General features: G+C 50.2%; 1 protein-coding gene across 1 annotated transcript in view; it reads left to right on the top strand.

The window, feature by feature from the left end:
* Positions 1–3: 3 nt before the first annotated feature.
* The window catches only part of IGDCC3 (immunoglobulin superfamily DCC subclass member 3), a gene marked incomplete at its 5' end in the record, with an annotated part of 95,368 nt that continues 68,115 nt past the window's right edge, over positions 4–27,256 (top strand). The window contains 2 exons of the mRNA XM_027879264.1: positions 4–13; positions 9,524–9,829. Coding sequence (XP_027735065.1) covers positions 4–13; positions 9,524–9,829 — 316 coding nt within the window. The remainder of the gene's footprint in view (positions 14–9,523; positions 9,830–27,256) is intronic.

Genomic DNA, 27,256 nt, shown 5'->3' with positions numbered 1-27,256 from the left:
GTGTGCCGCGGAGGTAAGAGCCGGGCTGGGCTGGGCTGGGCTGGGCTGGGGGAGCGGGCGAGGGCGCGGACACGGACCGCGGACCTGCCGCCGCGCCCGGCGCCGCTCCCGCCCCGCGGCCGCTCCGTCCGTCGGTCGCTCCCGCACTCCGCGTACCCTCGTCACCCCCGCGGTGGCCGGGGCAGCGCTCGTCCGGGCTCCCTTTTCCCTCCCCATCCCCACCTCCGCTCCCGGTGCCGCTCGCTCGCCCCGCGGTCAGCGGCAGCCCCGCGGCACCGGAGCCGAGCAGCTGCGCATTGTCCGCCCGTGCGGCGCGGGGGTCCCCGCGGGGCAGTGCGGGTCGTGCCTTGGGGCTGCAGAGTCCCACGCCAGCCCATCCAGCGCCTTCGTCCGCGCAGGTCCCGAGGCGCTCCCCCCGGAGCTGTGTGTGCTTCCAGTTGGAAACCCCGCGTCTCTGGGGAGGGATGGTGGAGTTTGTGGAGCCACGGCTGGCCCTGGGGAGGGATGGGGGGGCTGCCAGGGAAGCGGCGTGGCGGGGCATCCACCCGTGCCGGGAGGGCAGAGCCGGGCTCGTCACGGCGATGGGAGCGGGAGGCAGCGCCCGGCGGGAGCGCCGCGTTCGTCAGGAAAGGAGATAGAGATGTTGGGTGACAAGTTGTAGGGATGAGGGCGAGCAACTTCGAACCTTCGAGTGTATTGTGCTCTCCTGTAACGCTCAGCTCTGTCCGCTCCGGTAACACAGTCCGCCGGACCAGGGCCAGACGACAGAACATCAAAGGCGTCTTTCCCGGCACCTCCTGTGCACATGCCCTGCTGATAAATGGCAATATTTTCTTTCTACTGGTGATACTGCTTAAGCAGTGGGGCTAATCTGAGAAAGATGCTGTTCTGCAGCAAAATACCCCTGCGCGCCCTGCTCTTGTCTCACTTAGCAGTCTTAAGGAAAAGTAGGAATTGAGCAACGTGCTCTAGTGAAAGGTGTCTCTGCCCATGGCAGGGCGGTTGGAGCAAGATGGTCCTTAAAGTCTCTTCCAACTCAAACCATTCTATGATTATTCTATGAATTGTTAAAAAAAAAAAAAACACAACAAAAAAAAACAACCAACCCTGCGAACATGGTCTGACCCAGCATGGTCAGAGGGAAAATAGTGTGCGTTAGATTTATCAGAGATAGCTGCTGGGGTGTTTAGGAAACAAGGCTGTGGGCTAGTCCCATCATAAATCTCGCCACGTGGTCCATAGCAGCCACGGCGAGGAGGAGAAGCCAGTGTAACTCGCAGAAAATTGCAGTGATCTGTGAAGTGGATGTAATGAAGCAGTTCTCATTATTCTGTTGAGATTCCTGGATAGTGCAATGAGGATGGTTGGAAAAGTACTTTTGTTGGGAGGGAGGGAGGGAGGGAGGGAAGAAAGGAAAAGAAGCGAATACTTGAAAGCAAAACTTTAGCAAGTTGAGTTTGTGTCTGGGTTATCGCCTGCTGCTGTCCAAATTGCTCTGTGTGTTTGTTTATGCTGCGCCTTGGCGGGTCAGTGGCTCCTGACTTTGGGGTGTGTTTTGCTGGCCCCGCTGAGGAGCGTTTGGCAGCACTTTCAAAGTTTCTCTGTTCTGAGTTTTTTTCCCCCCCCCTTCGGTGGGTTTAGTCGCTCTAAAGTGGTTAACAGCGAGGGCAGCGCGTTCCTGCGCTCCGCTGGATTAACAACCCCTCCCGTGCCGGTGTCAGCGAGCGCGGAGCAGCCTCGCCGGACCCTGTGCCGGAGCTGTGCGGGACACGATGCTCCGCTCCCAGCCCCGAGGTTTTCAAACTCCCTAAAATGCTGCTCTGGCGACTGTGAGCGAGGCGCTGGGAGCTGCTGGTCAGCGTGCTGGAGTGGGCTCAGCAGCGAGACAGTATTTTCTTTCTTTTTTTTTTTTTTTAATTTCCTGGAGCTCTTTGTTCTGGGTGGTGGACAGCTTTTGTCTGTTATTGCTGAGCCCGGCATTCAAAGGCAGGCATAGGATACGAGAGGCTCCCCGGCTCTGCTCAGTAACAGCCTTGGAATTAAACGTTGTCATTTATATTTAAGTAGGCTTAACTTCTAAATTATTGAAGCTATAAGCTTTCACTAATTTCTGCTCTAAATGGCTTTGTTGTTTGGGTTTTTTTTTTTTCAGATGCAAAAAAAGGATTGCTTTCTCCTAAATTGGTGTAATACCCTGGCTTTTTTTCTTAATATACATAGAGAGTATCAGGTATCATTTCCCCAGTAACACTCAGAGACTCTGTATGAAATTCAAGCCCACATTTGGGCTTCATCTCTCTTGGGGGGCTCAACAGGAGAATCTTGGGACGTGGTTTTCCCGCGTGGTGGAGCAGCAGCAGCCCATGAGATGGGGTGGGTGTCTCACAGCCTTATCCTCCTGTACCGTGTTTGGGACCTGTGCTGGGGACGAAGCTGATGGGTGTGGGTGTGCAGCCTGCTGTGCCCATGCCACTCAGATGCCTGCTGGGACCATCAGGGTGCCAAAATTAAACTTCGGAAGTTTATAAAGCAAGGTGAGAGAGAGAGGGCAGCAGGGCAGGTGGGTCCCCTCCTGATCCGCCCTGCTACTCTCTCCACAGGGGGTAGAAATCCTTAACTAGTCTAATTGCCCCTTTTCTCATTACCTTGCACAGACCAAGCTCCCACGCTCTCTTAGGAGCTGGCAGAGGGTCCCAAGGAGAGGGGCTGAGATCCAGGACTACAGTTTGGGCCATTTTTGACCCACGTGCTGTCTGCCTGGTATGGACCAGTGTGGAGCAGCTCATCAGCAGCACTGCCCAGCAGAGAGCTGCAAAACTGCTCTCGTTTTATGTCTGCAAGTGGAAAGGTCTTTCTCCCGCTTTTCTGTCTGCCTGAACTTTTCTTTCTCCGATTCCCGTGTTTCTGGAGGGTCCTGTGTCACAACATGTGAAGTGCTAAGCAGTGATCCCATCCAGTGCCAGCCCCTTGCTTCACAAACCCTCGGATGCTGCTCCAAACCCATGGGATGAGCAGACCGTGTGCTTTATTTTGCAACCTGTACCGAATCTGGGAGAGAAGATCTTTCTTCCCCTCTATATTTCATGCTTTGCACTCCTGGGCTTCTGACCCTGGGTATTGTCCTTTTGTTTGTCTGACAAAACAATGCAGGAATCCCCTTCTGCAGTTTAAGAATTCCCATTTAAGTCAACTGAATAACATTAGACAGGAAGAGGAATAGTCCATTCAAAATTACTTTGAAATCACAAACTTATTTGAACTTTACTGGAGCTTTTTAGTTTTACAGAGTTTAGAAACTAATAAATTATGTAGCAGGGCTCATGAAAATCTGCCCGAGTCCGCTTATCCAAAAGAATATCCAACATTTTGGTTTTGCAAGAAAATAAAAATAATTGTTTACACATGTTCAGGAGTCATTGGCAAGCATATAAAACTGATGGTTAAGGAGCTGAACATGTCAATAACTGCAGTTTAAGAGAAGGGAGAGGGAAACAGGCGAGAGATGAGGAAAGCACAGAGCACGCTGATCTGGCCTTGCTGTTATATCGGGTGTCACTGTTGTATCGCACCCTCCACTCGAGAGCAGCCCAGTCACTTAACAACCCAGACCTGCTCCACGTTGGTAATTTAAAACCAGAGTTTCAGAGCAGAGTCAAGGATTTGCTGCCTGGCTTTTTTTGTTGTTCTTGCACGTGTGATTGTGTTGATGAAGCTGATGGCAAGTCGGGGGATGCGGGTTGTGGCGGGCGGTACTGCTGGGCTGGGGAGATGCTTTTGCGAAAGGATCGTTGCTGCTGAAACCTGAGAGCACGTGAAAAGGGAGAGAAGAGCTCGAGCTCGTGTTTCAAGGCGCTGGATTTGGAGTGGGCAGGGATGGTGCCGTGCTTGGCTCCTTGGGAGGAGCAAGGCGATGCTTTCCTGCGATGCTTTCCTGCATCCTGAATTTCGGTGTGGGAGGTGATAAAGCAGAGGGGAGGAGAGAACGCTGGGTTTGCTTTGATACAATTTTGCTTGCTGGATACAATTAGGAGTTTCAAATGTTTTTGATGTGCACAGAAACTTCTCCTCCTCCAGAAAACACCTTTCCTTCCCTTTCTTTGTGTGCCATCCAGTCCTGCCTGGATGGAAGGACTCAAGCTGGAGTTCAGGGGCCGGGTGACAGGGCTGTGCTGGCTGGTGGGGGTTGGCACCATGATGCCAAGCTGCCTGTGGCTCTTTTGGCAGCCTTGTGCCACTCTCCCAGCCACCACATCCCTGATCCACGGGCACCGTCACCCACCATGTGGCCAGTCTCCTTTGCTGCACGGTTGTTTCTGCTCCCTGTTTGTGTCGATGATGCCCTCTGTGGTGAGGCTGTGATCTGGTCAGGGCTGTGAAACACGTGGGGAATGCAAATAACTGCGCATCCTACACTCGGCTTGCTGCCATGCTCTCGGGATCCTCGCTGTGGATGGAGCTACCGTGGGTAATTAGCTCAGGAAAGGTCTTTGCCCTTTCCAACTCCACCAACAGGTTTTATCCTGCCTTCCTCAGGATGGGGGAGCCCACGAGGGCTCAGAGCTCGTCCTGGAAAGGCTCTTTGTGCTGTGAACGCTTCCAGCTTCCACAGCGTTCAACAAGCGACCTCCTGGGAATTGCCCAGTCTGGTCTCAAACATATGAAAATTATTTGGGGCAGTTTCTCTGGCTCTTTGAGCTGTGCTTGCCTTCCTCAGCTAAAATCCGTGTCCCCACTGAGGGCAGTGATCCTGGATGTTTCTGGGCTCTGCATCAGGTGGCTGAGAGGTTGTGTTGTTCCCAACAGAGACCTCCTGCAATCGCTTAACGAGTGGATGTGGTTTATGCTCCCTGATGGAAAAATCGCTTTATATAACCTCCCGTCCTAAAGGAAAGGGAATAAAAAAATTCTGAGCTAGTAAACTTTACTGCCAGCAAGATGTGGGGCCTGTTACAGCCTATTCTCCTCTTCTTTAAATGTAAATTTTTCTGGATGCCCTAAAGAGCCAATTTGCACTTTACTGCAGTGCAGTGCTTTTCTCCTTAGGGTCTGGGTCAGCCTCAAGGAGATTTAAGAGCGCACCAGCTGGATATTTAGGCTGCCAATTTCATCAGCCTGAACCTTGTTATAATCTGTTGGAGAACATCTTTCAGGTCCATATATCTCTTCCTTCCATATCCTCCCATTTGCAGAAGGATTTGAATAAAAAACAACCCGCCACTGAAAAAAACGAGCCATTTTTCATAAGGGTGGCCCAAACTGCACCCAGGTTTTTTGCCCTAATACTTACCTGCATCCCACTATAAAATCCTCTTGTCCTGGGCATCTTCTTTTGGCTCTACTGAAGCAGGACTGGAGCGGTTGGCCTTGGGGGTGGTAATGCTGCTGGTACGTGCTGTGTTATGCTGGGAACAAGCGGAGTAAATCAGGAGGGGGCAAATTTCTGCTCAGGAGAGGCAGTTTGCAGGTGGATGTCGTGCTGTTGGCGTGAGGAGAGAGGAGCTGGGGCTGCCTCGGTCTCCCCACCAGTGCTCCTGATGGTGCAGTGCCAGGAAGAGCAGGGTGGACCCAACTGCTCCCTCAGTATCTCGCCTTGCCACGAGCTCAGCCCCGGCCCTTGGCAGCTCATTTCATCTCTCTGTGATTAATGTTCCCTGTCTAGAACAGGAGTAATAATGCGGGCTTCATCTGTCGGGACTGCGTGCTCCCGGGGCAGGGATGGCCCTGCTGGCTGCGGGTCTGGATGGGGTCCAGGAGGATGAGCCAGGATGTGACTGAGGTCCTTGGCAGTGGATGTCACCGCTAATTAGAGTGGTGAGATTAGCTGCTGAGGCACAGGAGGGAAAGCCAAAATCGTGTTTCCCAAAAGGAAAAGGACAATGCTGGGGTATGAGCAAGTTCTTTTGAAGCTTTGAATGTGAATCACAGTGTCAAGTAAAAAATAATTAAACTTATTTTTTTTTTAAATGTACTTCAAAGTGTCTTTTAAGCTTCCCATTAATTCGAAGTTCTTTCTCTCAGCACTAAATAAATCTCTTGGTTCAAAAGCACAAGTGCTAATTGGTTTCTCTGAGTATGCCTGTCTGCTTGATCAATAGGGGAAGTAGTTTTTGTTAAATATTTGCACATATAGTCACATATTGTATTGCTCAGGGAGATGGTAAATGTTTCTCAAAAGGAGACTTGTAGAATGAGGATTCCAGTAATTTTCTTGTGGCCTTTATGTCAGAGCTAATCACACTTCCTCCCTGCACCCCTTTGCAGAAGGCAGGGCGGTTTTCCCTCGCGCGCTGCCGGCGCCGAGACGAGCGGGTTGTTCAGCTGCCTGCCTGACACCCCTGCTCTGACTGCAAACCCAAACTGCCACTGTCCTGCAGAGCTGCACAGCTTGTGCCTCGAGCAGGGAGTGCTGGGAGCCGCTCTGCCTCGCAGTCCCTTTTGGGAGTTACCTGGGATGGCGTGTGGGATGAATTGGGCCGGGATACGCAGCCAGCTGTTGGAGATGGATGGGGCTTTCAAACTCCCTGAGTGAATATGCACGGCCTTGGCGATTTCCTCACTGTCTCTCTCAATTAATTGCACTTTTACTGTTTCCATGTGCTTGCAGTGTGTAGTTTACTTCCAACTTCGCAGCATCGTTGCTGTGCCTTATTGCTGAGTGCAGTCAGTTATTTATGCTGGCTGAGTTGGGTCCCTCGCTCCCCTTGCTCCATTGCCTCCTTGCTCTGTCTGTGCTCTCCTTCTGGCACATCTGAGCTGACCTCCAGAGCAAACACCAGGAACCTTCTTGTCCCACCGTGGAGATTCCTCTGATTGTGTCTCTGTCTCTTTGTCTCTCATCCTGAGCATCCCAGGAAGGCAGAGCTCTGTGTTCTGAGTCCACCTTTGAGACAGGTGAAAGACAGAGATTGGCTTCTCCCAAATCCCCAGATAGGGTGGGCTTGCTTTTCCACGTGTCTGGTTAGTTGGTCAACTGGCCCTGAAGCCCCAGGAAAGAGGCAGTGGGATTTCTTCAAGGCCTGACAAACATCCCATGAGAAAAGCATAAACTGAGGTGGGATTTGGGTGCTTCTGGACACTGCACAGTGCCTACAGATTACAAACCAGTTGCACATTGTCACACCTCGAGGCACAGTTCTGGTCCCAAATACAGCCTGAGGAGATCCCAGGACCAGCCCGTGTCCGTCCCCACTCCGGCATGTGCCTGAGGACACCGGTCCTAATTATGAGTGCCATCACTCCTGCAGCTCCAGCAGCCTGGAGTGAGGATGCAGACCGAATGTTTATGGAGGTAAACATGATTATCTCCAATCACAGGCCTTAATGATGGTTGTTGTAATGACAGCAGTTGTGGGAAGGGCATGTAATTATGTTGATTCTTCCTTTTATTGTACATATAATAATAAGCTGTTTTATCTTAAGGGTACGGGGGGAAGATGGGGCATTTATTTCATTAGGGATTTTTTTCTGATTGCCTGTTAGGCTTAATCCTGAAATTTTGGATCTTTCTGGAGTCAGAAGTCCCCCCCTGGGTTCAGTGTCAGAACTTGAGGGTCCTTATCCTGCCTAACTCCCAGGAGCATCCACACAGGGAATGGGGCCCCAGTGTGGTGTTGAGACTCTGGCCACTTTGCAGAAAAATGCAGAGCATTCAACTAATTTCTTAATTTTCAGCAAAAAAAAAGAGTAATTGATGGGTTTGTGCTGGCTGCAGTCTGACTTGCTGAGAGGACCCCAGGGCTATGTCATAAAAAAGAAGTCACAGTGAGCGCTAGATCACCGAGATGGCTGGAGCTAGCCTGACATTTTAAGACTTAATGGGTTAATAAAGTGTGTGTTTTAGGTGTCTGTCACTAAGTAGGGTTTGTCCATTCCCTGCACACACTCATACCTTGTTGGCAGTACCTTTGGCCTGCCCTGCACTACCACTGCTGCCTTTGTCTGCTCCGTCCATCTGCCTCGGCTCAGGTTGCACTCAATGTTTATCCCCCGTAATCCAATTTAAGTTGCTGTAGAAAGCAGCGGGGATTTACAGAAAGAAAGAAAAAAAAAATCTCACTGGTTTTGCAGAGCAGAAAAGACAGACTTTTTTTCCCCTTCTCTTTCTTTAGTGTAATTGCCTCTTCTCATCTCTGTTATTCTTACCATGCATTAACAGTTTGCCCTCCACCCTGATTCTGAGCCTCGTGTGGGGGGCTCCTGTCCTTGGTGGGGTCTGTACGAGGGGCAGGCATTACAAAGACTGTGCTGTGGCTGGTGTTTGCCAAGAGATATTGCCTTGTGAGTCCCAATTCTGCCAGCAGCTGTGGAGCTGGTCCCCCGGAGCCCATGAAAGAGGGGAGCAACTGTATCCCAGGTTGGGAAACCACCCGTGGAGGGGCTGATGCACAAGTGAACTCTCAGAAAGGCTTTCTCCAGACTCAGATGAAATTGTAGTTTTCTTGCTCTGCTCTTCTTTAAAAAGAATTGTCTTCATCCTGCGTTTACACCCTTCAGATATCTCCGTGACTGCTGTTTCCTGGTTGCTTTTTGTCTCTCATGTCAGCAGAGATTTTGGGCCAATCTTTAAGCAATAGCTCTATTTCTGTCATCTTCTGTAGCGTCTGATCATGACTGTAGGGCAAATTATACCCTCAAAAGGTGTGCTGGACCAAGCGAAGCATAACGTGCCAAAGACACAGCGTTTAAACGTTCTGTTGGCAAAAGAAGTAAATTAGGACGTGATGGGAAGCGAGGGTTTGCCCATTGTTGCTACAAATTCTGCAGTAACTTATCTCTCGCGGACATCGTTTGGCGTAATTGCTTTGCAAGAAACCTTTTGTGTGGCTGAGCCAGAACATTGTGCATTTGTATTTCGGTGCTTAACTCGCTCTTCATTAAGGGCTGAATAGCACCATCCTTTGGCTGTTACAGCGTGAGAGAGACCAAGGCGACAGAAGGGCACGGTGCTGTGTGCGAGAGGCAAACAGCCTCCCGCTCTGCCAAGCGGGAGGAGTGTCAGGAAGATGCCGGTGGCAATATGGTCTGAATCGGGAGCTGCCGATCCCCCCTTCGCCCCCGCCGGCTGTGCTGCAAACGGGTCTGGGGCACGGCGCAGCCCCTCTCTGCCTGGTCGCGTGGGGAGAGGAGCGGATTTGCAGAACTGGTGTGAATTTCTGCTCCTGGGCTGGGAATGGCTGACACACTCTGTGCTTGTGCAGTTCGCGGGGGGGGGCTCTGTCAGGTGGGACTGGGGTTTGGCAAGCCACTGCAGGGGTGTGCCTGGCCATACCCTTCACCGGAGCCTCCAAAGGCAACCTTGAAGGACTTTGCCTGTGGTTATGCCTTTGGAAATTGCATCCTGAGATTTTGAGAGCAAAGCCTTGGGAGGCACAGCATGCCCAAGGGTTTCGTGTTTCTCCAAAACACTCGCGCCCTGTTGCCCATCCAGAATGTTTCCATCATCCCCCATTTGCTGCCGTAGCAGTTGACTCTTACTGCTCCTCACGGACACGCTGCTGACTCTGTCCTTCTCTCTTCTCTTCAGATTTTGGCCGTTCCTCTGAGCTGGCGTTCGTCGTGGAGCCCAGCGATGACATAGCCGTGCAGGAGCAACCCCTGATCCTGTACTGCCAGGTGGAGGGCATCCAGCCCATCACCATCACGTGGAGGAAGAACGGCGTGATGATCGTGGACAGCGAGAATGCCTTCATGTTGGCCAACGGGTCCCTCTACGTCTCCCGCTTCCAGAGGGTCCGTGGGGACGGCTCCTCGGATGAGGGCGAGTACGACTGCATGGCACAGAACCACTACGGGCTGGTGGTGAGCCGGAAGGCCAAGATCCAGGCAGCGAGTAAGTACAGGCAATCCCACGAGGGGCACTGGCTTTGTTGGGAAGCGGGAGGGCAGCATGGTGGACTCTGGGTGTTCGGGGGGGAGGCATTAAAAGAGAGGGAAGAGAAAATGAATGTGGAGCTGCTGTGGATGTCTGGCTGGCATCTAATCTGTGTAGCTGACAAAGTGTGAAAGAAGAACTAATCAGTTTTCTTGGGTAGAAAGCTAAAAACCACCTTCCAGCAGTAAATTCCCTGTGTTAGAGGGGTAAGATACTCTAAACTCGGGCAGTGAAGTAGTCTGTGGTTTGTGTATCTCTTGTGGTAGGTTTGGAAGCCCCTTTGCTGTGCAGCCCAGCTGGGCTCTGCTTGGCAGGCAGTGCCTCCCAACTCATAGGCGAAAAGACCTTCTGAAGGTCATGGTGTCTTTCATTTTGTTATTTAATGCTGGCAGTGTGGAGGCAGCAAGGTCTTATTTACTACCCGGCGTGGCAGCGCCTTTGGGGGCAAGGCTAACAACACCAGACAGATTGTCTGGTGGGGGAGCCCGGAGGAGGAGACAGATGAAAATGTCAGCGGGGGGAATGAAATTTAAAGGTGGGGGAGGAGGAATTCCAGGGCAGGCTGTGACTCCAGCCCTGCACACCCGTGGAGGGGCTGATGCACAAGTGAACTACCCAGCTTAGCCCCTTGCATTGCCCTGGCCGGAGCTGTTGGTCCTGCTGGGTTTCCTGGTTCTCCCTTGCCAGCTCTGGTTGCTGATTTGTGTTTTATCTCAGGAGCTGGAGGGTCATGGTGGTTTCTGTGCCTGTTGTGTTGGTGGTCAACTTTGCCCACAGACTGTCTGTAGGCCCTGGGGGTGCAGCCACTGATCTTTTTGCATTCAAGCAGGAGTTGCTGCTGGGTGTAATTCCTACGTGAGTGTGAGGATAAGTGTCTGGTACAGCCCCGAGCCCTGTCTGAACGCTGGTTTGTTAAGTAGGTTCTACTGCAGGTTCTCCAACTTGTTTGGGAGATGGCTGTTGCTGCTCTTTCAGTGCAAGCCACTTAGTGCCGCTTCTGTTGCGTTTGCAAATCCCACCATGACTTTTTGGTGCAAAACAGGAAAGTCTACAGCAAAGTCTGGGGCCGAGGTCCCCCACCTGCAGTCCCCAAACCTTTGGGAGCGCGGCCGCCCGCTCCCCGCAGCGCCGGGGCCGGCTGGCAGCCCACCAAGGGAACACTTCAGCCCTTGTGTGTAACAATCCCTGAGCGCATGAAGTGGCCATCTGCAAACCTAGCTTTTCAGGAGTGTAAGAAGTGACATTGTCCAGGAACCAAGGGCTTTGGGTCTGTGCCAGATTAGCAGCTGGATCTCAAACTTGTCAGTCTCGTGGTGCTGAACCTTGGAGCACTTTGGCGTTTGTAAGCTGGAAGCCAGCTGACGCACAAGCACAGTGTCAAACTTCTTGGACCTGTAAACAGGAGACGTGAGAGCCAGAGGAATTACCTTTGGGATTGTGGGTTGTCAATAAACACTGTTATCTCACCTCCTGCATCAATATGTATGTGATGTGCCGAGTGTCCCTGAATAGTGTTTCCCTTTGTAGCCACAGTTTCACGTGAATCAAAATGAAAAAGGGATTGTGTTGAAAATGCTCTGGACTCTCTTCTCACTTCGGGCTTGGTTTCTTGCCAGCCTTGAGAAGAGGTCTGGGTGAAGCCAGCACAAAACAGGGGGCCCCTGGCCTTGACGCCACAGGTGCCTGCAGATAATGGGAATAAAACAGGATGTTGTGGGCAAATGTAACCTGCTGCTCAGGGTGAGCTTCCCCGCCGTGCCTGAGCCGCAGGAACACGCACTTAGACTCAGGACTCGGCTTAATCGTAGATGAAATCTCTGGAGAATGAATCACAGTTGCACCCCGAGCCCCCGTGTCTCATGGTGGCTACACACAAGTGACAGTGATTTTCCTTGCCCCAAGTCCCAACAAGCCAGTCAGAGGAGAAGGTTAATTATCCCCATTTTAGAGATGACGGGACTGCTGCATCGAAGGAATGGGTGCTGGCTGCCTGGGAGGGAGAAAAACCCGAGCGCTAAGCAGACCTCGGCGGAGCAGAGTAAATACTGCCGGTGGGTAAAACCTCATCCCAGCGCTGATCTCCCCTTCCCTCTGAGCCTGACATCTGAACACAAAAGCAAAGGAGAAATAAAAACCTTTCACAAACAGAAATCTTGAAAGTTGATCAAGGCCGTGCTACTGAGGAATAAAAGAGATCTGACAGAGCGGAGCCCCTCGAGAGCTCTGTTGCACTTTTCGCTGCCTTCAAAGGCAGGCTGTTAGTCTCATATCACCGTTACAGACCCCGGCTTTGTATTGTTGCTTGCAATATAATCTTCTTGGCTCGGAGGAATGTACATATTTGCATTCAGGAAATGTGGGCTGGATATCATATTTTTATGTTTCAAATTTACTTCAACACTTGGCATTGAGTGAAATTTAACTGGAAGAGTATGCTGCTCTCGGCCGCTGCGCGTGCGGCCCCGATGGGCTCGAGGTGCTGGCAGCTTCCCCCACGGGGCGGGCGCTTCTTAAAACCTTCCTCCTTAAAAATTGGCTCACTAAATTAGTCTAGTTAAAATTCAGGGGTATTTCAGTATGTCTTCATTATTAATGGAAGATAGTCAGAGGAGGGAAATGGACCTTGGCTGGTCTGCGGATTGGCGGGTTTTTGTAGTGTAACCTTCTTTTGAACGAGCACGAGTGTGCAAGAAGCCTACGCCTGACTGAGCTGAGGGAGGCCCTCGGCACTTCCACCCTCTGCCTGACACCCCGGCTGGAATTCTTTCAGTTGCTGTTCCTGTGTCTGTTCAAACCCTGGTGTGTTAGTTTAAAAGGTTGTGGAATGCAACATGTTTTTATAATCTGATCAGGTTATTGAATACAGATCTTTTCTGTCTCCCAGTGACAGTTTCATAATTTCGCATGACTCCGAGCTGTCTTAATTAAAATCAGTGTCATAGGCGGAGTGTTCTCTGGAGGCACTGCTTGGTCTGCGTCTTTGCGGGTCTCTCTGAGGAGCTGCATTTCCCTTGTGCGTGTCAGAAGCTGAGCATTCCTTTGCTCCCTGTGGATGGAGATACCCGCTGGGCAGTAGTGCCATCCGGAGTCCACTCCTCTGGGAGGTGGGCTCCCCGAAACACAGCCACCTTTTCTTCTCATCACCACCCTTTGCTTAACTTGGCCTGACCTGACTCTGATCGTGTTGTCTCATGGCATTTCCAGCCCTTTTTGCCGATGCTGTAATTTGATGGACCTGGCTCCACATCATCATAAATCACAGCCCAGCCGGTGGAGTAAGACCCATTGATTATATCACTCAATAACAAGCAGTTACCACTAATTGGAAATCACCATCAAACTGGGTATCGGATCAGGCTCTGCACGTACCCAGCCTGAGAGTAGCAATTTTCCCTGTTTGATCTGATGCTTAAAAAAAAAAAAAAAAAAAATCAACAAAAAAAGGAGAGAGGGGGAGTAAGTCGATGGTGCAATTTAGAGCCAAAGAGGTTTCTTGAAGTTTGGTGAAATGGACCTGCCCAATATTTGAAGTACTGTGGTACCTGATAATAACTCAGGAAGCTTTTCCTGCCAAGCTGCTTGGCTAAAGGGAGGAGGTTGGGAATCACAGCGTTGTTAAAGCAGCAAAGATCTTCCCATCGTTTCAGCTCCTCTGCACAGAATATATTCAGGGTTTAACCTGCAGCCCCCTTTCCAGGCTCTGGGGTGGTGGGAAGAGCTGCTGAGCCCAAATAATGGCAGCATTTATAAGAGTGTAGAGACAAGAAGGAAGTCTAAAAGGATTAGGGAGAGACAAAGGGGGCTGATTATTTTATGGGTCACAATACAAGGCATTAGAGTGAGATCACAAAGGGATGTAATTACAAAAGAAGGCCATACTGGGGGGGATCAAACCAGGATTAGAGTGGGAAATGTTTTTACACAGTTTTGTTCCACTCATTTTGAAGTTAGCATTTTAAATTAAGGTTTAAATAAGGTGGCACCAAAGTTGTCACCAAGGTATTTCCTGGGCAGTGCCACTGTTTGGATGCAGATTGTGAGTCTCAGTTCAAAACACCAAGCCAGACCTTAAACACGTGGATTTGCTGCTGGTTTCTCTTGTGCCTGTACAATACCTGTGTTGTCAGCAGAGCTCTACCTATGGCTTGTGCTAGGGACAAGTGAACCCGTTTCTGCAGTTGGAAGGGGGGTACTTTTGTGATGAGTTGTTTTAGTAGTGCAAAACATGCTGGAGGTAAAGGCGTGCCCTGGTGTCGGTTTATGGTTCTGGAGACGTGGTCCTGTTACTCCCAGGAACTTTTAGCTAATGCTTGCTTGCATTTTATTGCAGTTTAACCCCTGGTGTTACATGCCAAATTTCCTCCATCCATAAGCAAGATTTTTTTCCCCTCTCTGTTGTGGCTCTGTTCTCATTTAATGCCCTTCCTTCTCCAGTGCTGAGCAGAAGGGCTCAGTCCTGATGCCAGTCGTGTTTCTTTATTGTCTGTGCTCTGAATGCTTATGGTAAGCCCAGAGCAAGTTCTGGGCTCGTAGCAGTGGGTCTCAGGGGAAAAATACCCATGAGGAATTACTAAAGGAAAAAAACAAGGAAAGAAAAAGAAATTAAGCAAAGCAAAAAGACTGTGAGAGGCTTCCAGGGGATGGATGTGATGGGTGAGTGGGTTATTTCCCTCCATCAGCTCTTTTGGCTGCCCCTAGGACATGCTGGCTCACGTGATGCTGCCTCTCACATCTGTACTGTAGCAGTGCTCGGCCCTGTGCGCGCTGCAAAACAAATGTACAAATATCAGAGTCACCGGGGGGAGATTGCAGAGATTTGACTGGGAATTTTAGTAGATTTGCAGGATTAAAAGAGTTTGTCACTTACCACCCACAGCATTTCAGCGGCTGCGTGTAGCAGCCAGGATTCATCCTGAGACTTGAGCATATTATAAGACCATATTTCTTTTGGCTGCTCATTTCTTAGCAGTGTGATAGTTATTTAAATATCATCTTGCACTTCTTCGCGAGGCTTCTGAGGTGGATGCGCCAACCTCGGCTCCGGCAGCGTTATCTCTCGTAGAGGGGGGCTGCACTGCAGGCAGTAATGTCACTTAGTCATTTATAGAAAGCTCAGGGGAAATATATCAGAAGAATTTCATTAATGGCAGCACTGTTGAGTTATTTGTCTCAATTAACTCTTGGAGCACAGCTGAGGAAGTTCTGACATCTCTGCAGCCACACCTGCAGCACGAGGCGGTTTCCCTCTGCTTTTTTAACACGGGGGGGGGGAAAGCTCTGGGGAACCCGCACGGGCAGTTCTGTGGGACCAGCACAGTGCCCAGCCCTGTGTGCATTTATCCTGATTGTCCCTCTGCCTGCTGCTCTGCTCCAGCCTCTCTTCAAAGCATGGGGTTATTTTATTCGTGAGGGCAGGTCTCTGCTACCTTAATGTCACTGGCATCATTACCCCCTGATCTCAGTGCTGTCACCTAGAGTAACTCTTTATCTACTTAGTCTCGTCTCATCTTAAGGATTTGTAATGCCACTAGTTATATGGTTGTTTTGCCAGCAGGCTGGGGATAGTCTGATGGTCATGTACAGGTTTCACTCTCATTTTGCCCTACAAGCTGGCCGTGGTGTGGCCTGTACCATCCATACACCAACTGTGCCTCAATTTCCCTTCTCTGAACCCAGGATAGGTTTACTGTCAGTGCCATCATTTGCACACCCCTGTGAACACCCTGGGGGACCAAGCTGATGTTCTGTGTTTATCAGGGACCCAGGTTAGCTGGGTGTGGTTTCGCTTCCCTGCAAGGGATGTGCAGTCCTGGGGCCGGGCTGGGGCCCAGGGGAGAGATGGACTGCTTTTCTGCCACTGTTCATTGGCAAGACTGTGAGTAGGAATCAATTTTTGGAGGCATTTGACCAGAACAATATTGATCTATCTTGGTAACCATCAGGACTGGGATTTGGGGACCCTGCTTTGAATGTTTGGGGCCTTTGGGTACAGTAGGGACATGAGCAAGGGCAGACCTCACAAATCCCTTCGTATGGGTGAGTCCCTGCACAGGGGCCAAAGCTGCTTTCCTGGGGCTGGCAAGATGGGACCTGGGAGAGACGCTGACCAGCACTCCCTGACATCAAGGGATGCTGGATCCTCAGTCCAGGCACCTCCTCTTCCACTCCGGTTTTGGCTCTACCCACCATCCCAACCCTGTTGCTGGGAAGGGAGTCTACTCCCACTCCTCTTAGGCACAGCATATGGTTTTCAGAGAGGTTCTTGCTTTAAACCCAATTTTACAGTTGGGTTGACTGAGGCAAAAGGAGGTCAAACGATTCGCCTGAGGTCACCCAATAAGTGGCTCAGATTAAATCTCAACCCATGACGCTGCCCGTTCCCAGCGCTGGCTGTGCTGGCCGGACCAGATGGCCTTCTGAATGCAGCGTCAAGATCCTCGGCTTTTTCTCTACCTCATTGTTCTCCATTGTGGGCTTCTGAATGCAGGACCTTGAAAAGTGAGAGTCATTTGGATTTGCCGAGTCCAAGTTATTCTGTTTAATGACATGGATTTGCAGGGGAGGGTTTAAATGCGCTGTTTGCTGCAGACGTTGGAATTTTTTAAAACTCCCTCTGACTGACCAGCTAAAGTTGGATCCTCACCCTTTCAGCTGCAGTGCTGCTGGTTCACTGACTGCAGGGCTGCCCTGGCTTTGTACCTGTGCATGTTTGTCTGTAGGGCTCTCAGGTCCTGATCCATGGGATAATTCCCCAGCACTGCACCGCTCTGGTCTGTTTGTGCAGTCGGTGTCTTGCCCCTTAGCTTGGCCCTGGGATCGCACAAGGGGGTCAGTGCAAGGTGCTCGTGGGTGGACAGTGTTGTGTTTGCCTCTGGGAATCTGCAGGCTCTTGTGTTAGCTCTGGAAATGCAGATGGGGATGCTGACATCTCCCTCCTGATCTGGTGTGTGTCCCATACATCACCCCTGGCAGAGCAGGGGCTACAGACGAGGTTGAAGCAGAGCATTGGGTGTCACCAGATGAGTTCTACCCTTGTTCTCTAAACTAAGGAGCTGCCTGGAAAAGTGCTGCTCCCTAACCTCTTTTGGAAAGCAGGTGTGCAGATCCTTGGGACTTGCAGAGCAGAGACCATCTGCCCACGAAGCAGCAATGCCTGGGTGCCTGGGGCAGGCTGAGGTCCTTGGTCAGTGGGAGGGGTTCTCCTGCACCCGCACATCCTTCTGCATTCTCCCCCGTGGGAGGGCCCACACTCTGACCTTAGCCACTCACATGCCTCAGTAAGTTGGCACCTCTTGAGCATGCCTTGATTAATGGTGTTTTTTTGTCAGTCCTAAGAGGCCCCATTATGTCCCTTTGATGCTGCATTTCGCACTTACCACTGTCACTGAGCTCAATGACTAATTTTCACAGGTCACGGGAGAGGGACAATGGACCAGGCCACATTTGGAAGAAACAAATGAAATTTTGCTGCAACTGAGAGCACTAATTAAGAGTGAGGATCAATTTGGGTGTACAAAAGAGATAGTTTTAGGCTGGTGGTGTGTAAATGAGTGGCAGAAAAGGTTCAGTGTGTGCATACTTGAGCTGCAGCATTGTACTGTGCTGCATTTCATCGATTCTTCTGTGCTCATTCATCGAGGAAAAACCAAGTGTTTTCCTGCCTGCTGTGCCCAGCAAGGGCAGGGACAGCAAACCTGCCAGATCAAGTCATGGTTGATCCCTGTGAGATGTTTTTGGCCAGGAGCAGGAGATTGTGTTTCTTCAATCTCATTGCTTATCTTTGAGCATGGCACTGCAGGTTGGCTGGTGGCTTTTGAGCACAGTGCATGGCATTCCCTGCTCAGATGTGTGGGCAGGAGGATGCCCATCCTCTCCCCAAGCCATAGCTCAACCTACCAAGGATTGCACTGTTTGCTGAGACTCAGAGGACACTGATTTGGAAGAGCTGTCAGAGAGGGAAGGGGCACAGTGAACTTCCATGGATGCAGCAGAACAGACAAGGAAAAGCCAGGAATACACTAGCTGGATTCATGACTTCACTGAGCATTGCAGAAATGTGATTCAAGTTCACCCTGGCTTGAAAGTCAGGGTTAATGTGTATTAGGATGAGCTGATAGCAAGTGTCCAGGTGCCCAGGCTGTGACAGTTGAAATCACTTTGCAGATGGTTTCGGTAAAATCGTGTCTATTTTTGATTAGATTTGCCTTGGGCAGAAAGGTAGGAGCATGAACTGGAGCATCCCTTTGCCAAGAGGGTCCTCCAGGGCCTGTGGGCTTCCCATGAAGCAAAGGCCAAATGGATTTGAATCCTAGCACATTTATGGTCCTGAGCAAATCTGCAAAATGATCAGGTGGAAGCGGCAGTTTCATTTTCCCCGGTGCTTGGTGTTGTTTGCCCACAACCATTTTTTCCCCTGCACCTCAGCAGAGGATAAAGGGACGTTCTGCCTCAGTCCAGGGAGTTGCTCCTGGGCTCTGTGTGCTGACATTGCCCTAAATATTCAATCAGTGCAGCCCCATCCCTTTGGTGCCCAGCATGGCAGCTCTGTCCGAGGTGAGGGTGCTTCCCAAGGCACTTTGTTTGCTCGGAGCAGCATCCATGTCCAGCTCACCACAGTTTCCCACGGCAACGTGTAAAGGGGCGGGAGGGAAAGTCCTGACTGCATCTTTCATTAGTGATCCTAATGCTCGGGGGGAGAGGACAGGCGGGGCCCCAAGGGGGGTCAGTCTGAACTGTCTCTCAAAAAAAGGGAAGGGAAAGAGAAGAAAAAGTCTTTGCGTGCTTGACTGGCCATTGGAATGAGGACAACAAAAATAATCCTTTTTTAAAAAAAATTTTTTTTGATGGCCAAGGAGAAAACAGCTTCTTTGTCCCTTGAGACACCCATGGGTGCTCTAGACCTTCACAAGGGCTCAGGCTCTGCAGGTGCCCAGCACCTCTAAGTGACAGGGACTAGTCAACATCCTAAAGTCTGGGATACTCTTAAAGATCCAGACTTGACTGTTTTGGCCAAAGCAGTGGGGTGGTTGATGTCTTGGGAAGCCTGGCTCTGCTACTGCCATCCCGTGTGACTTTGGGAAACTCTCCTGCTGTGCTTGTATCTCCAGCAATTGGGGATGGTGGCATCGGTCCTCCCCTGCTCCCCCTGTCCCCGTTGGGTTTGGGGGCCCGTGCTGTTCTGGGGGGCCCTGACCCTGCTTGAAGCTGTCAGAGCTCGTTATCAGCAGGGGCAGCTCCTTCCCAGCGCAGTGGGTCCGGGGAGGCCGGTCCCCTCCGGGCACAGTGCTCAGCACTGATTGCTAATCGGGGTTGAGGAGCATGGACCTCACGGCGCTGCCAGCTGTCTATTTTCATGAGGCTCCTGGCCCTGACTTTTCTGAGACCTTTGAGCTTGTACCCAACCACCCGGGCACCAGCCAGAGGGTCCAGAAGTTCTTTTATGGGAAGACTGTGCATCATATATTCACATGCAAAAGCCTCTTCGACAAGGTGTTTTAAAAGCCAGCGTGGTACAGGTGCACAGGAGGTGTTTGTGTTGCTGTGCTGGGGAACATGTAAGAGCGTCTCTGCTTTAGAGCGTGGTTTGCATGTGTTTGAAGCCCCTCTGTGATTCACACTGCTGCATCCCGCGGGGAAAATGGAATTTGTTCTCCTACAGCTCCCTGCCCAAGGGGAGCCTGCTTAATTTTTCTTTTACTGAGTTCCCCCAAGAATGACAGAGTACCTGATCTTCCAAAAGCGTTTCCAATGTGTGGAGAAGTCTGGATGACTCACAACTTTTAATTAGCTCTCCTGACCGAGGCAAGGATCCCTCCCTTCCTCCCTCCCTCCCTAACAGAGAGGTGGTGATTAGAATTACAATGAAGATAATCCAAACTGTATGTGTAGGGTTTTCAGTAAGCGGAGAACAAAGCAGGACATCCATCTGGTGAGTGTGAGCCCATAATACCTTTCTGCTCATTTCTCCAGTGCAACAGGAGCTGCTTGGGACGGAAGCGGGCTCATTATTTTGGAAAGGCTTGCTGACACGCAGAGCAGGGCTGGCTTGTAATCTCTGAGGCACTGAAACCGCTGCTCAGGAAGGAGCATTGCTTTTAATTTTAAGTCTACCTTTGTATTTCTCCTTGTTAAAATCTGCAGCGATGAGGGATACCAGCCGCTTCTGAGCCTGCCGTTAATTAGTGTGTGAATGAGAGATGCCCTTAGTTTTAGCAAGGCTAATCAAAGCTGTAAGGGAGTTTTAAAAGGCAGCCCAGCTAAGCCTGTCCTGTGCAAACATCCCAGCAGCAGTGAGGAAATGCATTAGCTGGGGACAGCCTCCTTCTGGAGTGATGATATTTCCCCTCACTTAAAATCTCCTCTGTGTTTGTCAGAGCTCCTGCCTCAAAACTTGGCCATCCCTTGATGCCCTCTGCCTTTGCAGCGGGAGACTCGCCTGCGCCATGGGATCAGCTTTCCCAGGCCGTGCCCTGCAGCGGGCAGGAAAGAGGCAGAGTTTGCAGCAAAGCCACGGCGGGCCCTCAGCCACGCCGTGCTTTATGGCCAGCTGGCTTTTGCCAGGCTGCTCCAGCACGGCGAGAGGAGGGCACGCTGTGGGACAGGGACAACAAAAAGCCCTTGTGGAGGAGCTGTGGAGGAGCAGGCGGAGGAGCAGCCGCCGCTCTCAGCCGTGCCGGCAGTGCAGTGCGTGCCTCCAGTCCTGCCATGGCAACAAGTTCATCCCTAGGCCAGCCCAGCGCTCGCAGAGCCGGCCCAGCCTGCGGCGTCCGCGGCAGCACCCAGGGAGGCAGGAGGGATGGCGAGAGGTTTTGTGCCTGCTGGATGCTCTGCCAGCTTCAGTATTCAGGCTGGTGGTTTCCTGCCCCGAAAGGACAGGAGAGCTGCAGGGAGATCCCTCTGGAGTCACGAGCTGGGCAGCGCTGGTGCATAGAGTCAGGGTGGCTCCTGCCTGCCAACACAAAGAGCTCAGGAAGGATGATGGAGAGCTCAGGTCCGAGGGAACGTTGATCAGACACGAGAAATCCGTACCTCTTGTGAGTGTTTCAAGCACCAGAAAGATCCCCCCTGCATGTCAGAGCTAGGTGCAGCCTTTGCTTGGAAGGAACCGTCTTTCCAAGCCGGAATCCCGGTGCTGAACTTGCCGCCGGCAGCCCTGGCGTGCTGGTGGAGTGCAGCTGGTGCAGCTCAAAGGGAAAATATGATCAGCTGTTGAATGGCAGAGATTTGAGATGTCACGCCAAGGCTTCGCATTTCCATTTTGCGAGGCATGCTGTGAAATTCATAGGTGGAGTATTTCGAGGAAGCTGCTTTTCCTCCACTAGGAAAAAGTGAGGGGAGAAGCAAAAAAATAAATGATGTGCTGGATTGACAGCTTCCAGCATTAAAAACCTGATTTGAGCTGTCTCTCCCCTCCCAAAATTATAACATTTGTTCTGAGTTCTTGATATTAAAAAATAAGGAATTATTATTTCCTTTAGGTTGCCTGTTGGCTTTTAGCTGTTATGATGCACTTAAGTCACGTTTCCCGCATTTGTGAGTCGTGAGGGGGGAAAAAAAAAGCTCGAAAACATCTCGGTTTTAGCATAACGAGAGCTAAGGTTGACAGAACTGTGAAATCCTGAAAGTTGGGGCTTCACGGCATTGCCAGACATCAGAAGGTCCTTGATGACATGATGAGAGCTGGGAAAGCTGAATAAACTGATGAGCTTCTTCCATTCTCGTCCCTTGTCATGTAAATAGGCTCCAATCTGCATGTCAGATCCCTTGGGGAAGGAGTGTAATAACATTAAAAATAAGGCAGCAAGCCTCCAAAGTGTGTGTGTGTGTGTGTGTGTGTGTGTGTGCTAGCAATCTTTAAACAGGCAAAAAATATGCTTGGAGCAGTTTGGAAAAGGGTGAGAGGGCTCCTCGTTACCGCTCTGCTTCGGATGCAAAAAGGTGACTGCCGGGGCTTTCAAGAAAAGTACTTTAATGCCACATAAATATAATTGCTTCGATGAAATGTCTTTAGCCTCCTGAGGGAAGTTGTAGTCTGGGAGCCTTTAGATATGAATGGACGACTCTGTAATTGCTATTGTTTCGGAGCCACATTAGGAAGGCCTAATGCTGATCACTCCTGGCACGCTGTGGAAGTGGAGTCGTGGCGGTCCCAGGCAGCGGGCAGGGAGGGGGGGGATTAGTGTGCGTTTTGCAGGATGAAAAACTGACAAACACTTCAGGACTGGAAGTTTTTCTCCTAATTAGATTGAGGGCTTGTGAATTGTATTTGATTTTTATTTTTTTTTTCCTCCCCTCCCCTTCCCCTTTTCCGGCTGATATGCAGAGTGAAGGTATCTAATTCTTGGCAATTTAGGCTTTTGATAATGAGCTTGAAGGCAGCATCTCAGAGGAGTGCAGAATTGATGGGTTAGTACATCAGCTCTGGTTAATGCAATCTCCTGACTCTGGCAGGGTCCAAACCTGCTGGTTCAGAGAAAAAAAAAGCAAGACAAGGGTATTGAGAAAAAGTACTTTTTAATTTTTTTAGTGCTGATTAATGAAACGTGGGATGTTCTGGTACATGGGATGTGCTTCCATCTTTGGATTGGGAGCAGCTATGCCTAAAAATCAGAACCTGGGCTTGGAGATCATTCTTGAGAGTTAATTTGGGTTGTCTCCTGGTTTTGGAGACTGTAAGCATCCTGTTTTCCAACTCTTCTTCATGGCATGGGGCCCAGGAAGGCTTCCAGACTGGTCTGGCGTAGTATCAGCTGGGCAGGAGCTGGAACACCTTAGCCCATCCTAGCAATTCTGGCATTTTTCCTGAAAGCAAGTGAACCCAGGGTCCTGAGAGGCAGCAGTTGGATGTTTCTTGCTGCAAGGATATCTGTCAGGTAGAAGCCAAAAAGGAGATGAATTTCTGCCCTTGGGTTGTGTGTGTGTGTGTGTGTGTGTGTCTCCTCTGCAATCCTGGTCTCCTCACACCATCCCATGTGCAGCTCCAGCTTGTTTGTTGGAGTTGGTTCCACAATGTTTGGGAGCTGCTACACAAAAGGCCTGGAGATGGAGCCTGGAAGGAGCTTGTTCTGGGGACAAACCAGAAGAGATGGGATGAGGTCCTTGGTGATTGCCCTGTCCTTCCAAAGGGATTGATACAAACACACCCTGTCATGAGAATCCTGTTACAGAGTGAAAAGTAGTAACTTACTGATGTTTTCCCCTTGACTGTTGAGCCTCAAGTGGTAAATCTTGGTCTTACTTGGAGTTTATTTTCATTCTGGAGATTTTTACAGCCTTCAGAAACTTCACTTAGAAGAGCGGGATTTTATGGCTCTAAACTGTTGGGTTTTAAAGAATCGGTTTCTTTTCCTCGTGGGCTTTTTTTAAATGAAAATGAGAGGAGTCATGTAATCCGTGGCATACAGTAGATTGTCCCAGATTAATAACACACTATTTTTCACAGTGAACACGATCCTAGCCCGCTGTAATTTACTCTCCATCCTGGCTTGCTCTTAATTAGGATGAACACTTATGTGAAAACTCCACATATGGCCAGTGCCAGCTTCCATAAGAAATCGCCCCAAAAGAACGTGTGGAACGAGGGGTAGTGAGTCAATGAAAATCCCGACATAAATTGACTTTTTGTGTCCTGGCGGTGCTTGGCTGAGAGCCAACAACAATAAGAGCCCGGCATGCCAGAATTCACAGGCAAATAACACTTTTCCACTAGAGCATCCTTACGAGACACCCTCCCAGCAGCCGTCCTTCCTTCCTGCCACTCATTCCCTTGTGTCCAAGGAGGCTGTCGAGGTGGTGAGCGAAACATCTCGGTGTTGTGACGGGGTGCGATGAAAACATGAGTGACAGAGTGACATTTTGACAGCCTGACTTCAGGTTCCTACTGCAAATGTAAATACGCTCATTTGAATCCAATTTACACAACCAGGAGTGGTGTTGGTTTTTTTTTTTTTAATGGAAAATAAATGAGGGATTGCTTAAAGGTGACTTTCGGGGGGGGGTTATTTCTTAATCCGGGTTGTTTGTGCACTTTTTAATGGGTTCAGCTGCAAATTTCTATGATATTGTGAAGGTCGTAGTGGTCTCCATCTCACTTTGCTCCAGTTGTGTGTTTTTCCATCAAATTGCTTTGTTTTCTCCCAGTTTAATGCTAATCCCTGTCTGAGTTGAGAGACCGCCAGCAATGTAGTTCATTAAATGTACCTATTGAGCAGCTGATAAAACTGAACTGCAATCCCATCCTCCTCTTAAACAGCCAATAGTCCATTTTATCTTTTTCCTAAGGGGTCTAATCTGTTGCTCTTCCTCACTTGGAGACTTGCTGTGTTTTCACTGGAGAAGAGTCACTGAGTGTCTTGTCGGGTGGGAACACGAATGGCTGAATCACTCTTCGAAATATGATTTATTTAGACAGTCTTGGCACCTTGGGGATTTCTTATTCCTCCTTAGTGCTCCCTGTAGTAATTCCTCCCTGAGTTTGGGTTGAGTGGTTCTGGAAGGTGCAAGTTCCCACCTCAGGAGCCATGCAGCTCGGGCTCAGGGGCAGGTGGTGTGAGATGATCCACCTTGGATGCAGATCTCCTGTCTTTCTGGGATCTGACTGCGGCGCTGCCCTAGTGCCTTCCTTCCCAGGGTCATTTTCCTCCTGGTTTTCTCAGAGGGCTACTTTTGTCTCTTCTGCATTCCTTGGAGAAGCTGAGTGTAGCTCTTGATGGCTGCAGTATTTTGGGTAAAGCAAGCTGACCAAAGAGACCAGTGAGATGGACCAAGGCCAGATATGGCAAAACTGCAGGTAACTGAAGCTCGCTTGAGGCTGGACCCTAATCCCAAGATCCTTAACCAGAGCTGGATGTGGTGCCTGTTACCCCACGTATGTGGGACAAAGTCGGCAAACAGACTAGGCTCAGTACCAGTTCCCAAAGGGGCCATTTATTAAGGAGGGTTTAAACAATATTAGAAAAAATTTCTTCACAGGAGGGGTTATCAAGCATTGGAACAGGCTGTCGGGGAAGTGATGGACTCCCCATCCCTGGAGGGATTTAAAAGACGTGTAGATGTAGCACATGGTTTAGTGGTGGCTTTGGCAGTGCTGTGTTAATGGTGGAATTTGATGGTCTTAAAGGCCTTTTCCAACCTAAATGATTCCGTAATTTCCCCGAGTGCTGCAAAATGTCGGGAAAGCACAAGGGATGTGAACAGAGTGTGTATGAATCTGGCTTTTCATGCAGTTGTGTCCTTGGGCTAAGCTAGTTTAAGTGCAAGCTGCTTCCCTCTGGTTGCCTCGTAGCTGAGAATCTGCATCTCTCCCACAGGGAGAAGAACCAGGGGAGCTCATGGGCGTGTTAAATCCATCTTGTCCTTGTGGGATTGGCTGGAGCTTTCCACTGGTTTTATACACGTGGTTTATCGTTTGGGTCCTGTGGGTTGTATTGGAGTCACCTCGTAGCTGCTGGTCCTCAAAGGAGTGGTTTAAACCCTGAGTATTTAAAAGGTTTTGAAAACAGATCTGAGGGGTTTGGTGGGGCTTTTTGTTTATTTGGTTTGGGTTTTGTTTTTTTACTGCACATGTATTAGTGTATGGGGGTTTTTTTTGTCTGTACAACGCTCTGTTCCTGGGTCTGTAACAGGAGTGGATGAGTTATCTTGGCTAAGTACTAGCAAATCTTTAATTTTACCCACAGATACAGAGATCACACAGACCTTGTAGCTGTAGATGTTTGACTTGGGCTGCCTTGGGACATGGAGGTGAGAGATGGGCTCCTAGCAAAACCCAGGTTTCACACCCAGAGTTTTGTCCTTCCAGGGATTTCAGCAGCGTGTGTCGCTGCCGGTGCAGAGAGATGTCACCCAGGATTTCAGCGAAGGAGCAGCAGATTGCTTCCTCCTTGCACTGAGACCTGTGAACACCCATGAGAGATGCTAATTAAGCATCTGCTTCCTTCTCAGTTTTAAGTGAAAGGGTGGCAAGTTAAAGTGACAGTCAGACCTCATTTATCTTAATGAGGAGGGTCAGGAGTTTAATGGAGTTTTGCTTAGTGAGGGTGTTTCAGCCTGCCTTGTGTTTGTTTGGGAGATGTCTCTACTTTTTAAGTCTACAGGGCTTTTTAGCTCAGGTGGTGTGGCTGCCTGGGGTTTAACGCTGATGGCCTCTGGAGTCGTTCCTAGGGAGAGAGGGTTTAGGAGAAGTCCAGGAGGCTTTCTGGTGTGTCTGCTGTGATTGTGTAAACTGTTGGGGTAATGATATAGTGAACTTTGCAGATGACTTTTCCCTGGCCAGCGCGGGGCTGCGTTGCCTCCATCCGAGATGTGCTGTGCCGAGCGACGGTCGCTTTGAAGCTCTTTGCTATAACAGTTTAGACATTTAGCCAACGTGCTTAACAGATACCAGCAAAAAGGGGGGATTGTTTTTACATTCCAGAGTCTCACCTTGTACTTACCACTTCTGAGGGTCTGTTTGACACCACGCTGGCATATTTACAGTGTAGCCTTACTGTATATAGATGGAGTAATCAGCCAGTCACTCAGGGCTGCAGCAGCTCGGCAGAAGTGAAGCTGTTTTTACTGGTTCACGTGCAGCACCACGCTGTGTGCATAACCTCATTTCTCAGGCCTGTTTCCTAGGTATTGAGCACAGACCCCAGCAACACCTACCCCTTAATGGGACAGAGCTCCAGCTGGTCTGTATCAGCACAGCTCCAGCCCTCCATCTACAAAGGGCTGTGCCAAGACTGGCGAGGGAATTCATGCAGGGCCAGCAGAGCAGGTGAACTGGATCACTGTCATTTTTCAGAGGGGACACTGAGGAATAGGAGGGGTGGGATGCTGCTGAGACAGTCCAGAGCTCTGCTGCAGAGCTGGTGGGGAGTGTGAAAGCCTTCAGTCTCTTGGGGCTGCGTGCCCTGCCTGGAGAGGAATTCAGACCTGCTCTGCTGGAGTCATTCGTGCTCATTCAAAGCCAACATCAAAAGGTCCCATTCTAATTCGATGCTTTTTAAACACAAATGGCAGTAAGATCATTAATTACTGCACTTAACCAGCTTCAGTGATTAAACACTCTGTGTTTGTGAGTGTCAAAAGCTGGCAAAATCTTTCTGGGCTGTAAGGGAAGAGGAGGGCTCTTGCCTCCTGTTGAAGTTGGATGGTGCTGCAAGGAGGCAGGAGCTACCTGCTCTCCAGAGTCACCTCTCTGCTGGGCTATAAACTCCATTTGGCCCAGAATATTTCATATTCATGCTTGTTGACCTGTAAGTGCTCTCTGCTCCTACCTTGCTGCCCAGATAGAGAGGCAGGATCATGTCTTTTGGAACAGGGAAGCAGTGGTGTGGGTGTTTTGTGCTGTGGGAGTGTGGAGCACTTTGTCTCATCAAGGCAAATGTCTCTGGGGTCTTC

The sequence above is a fragment of the Empidonax traillii genome, unplaced genomic scaffold, assembly GCF_003031625.1.
Source record: "Empidonax traillii isolate 1590-97213 ecotype Southwest subspecies unplaced genomic scaffold, ASM303162v1 scaffold52:size1600334, whole genome shotgun sequence".
NCBI classification, from domain to species: Eukaryota; Metazoa; Chordata; class Aves; order Passeriformes; family Tyrannidae; genus Empidonax; species Empidonax traillii.
This window is presented reverse-complemented; position numbering and strand designations above follow the sequence as displayed.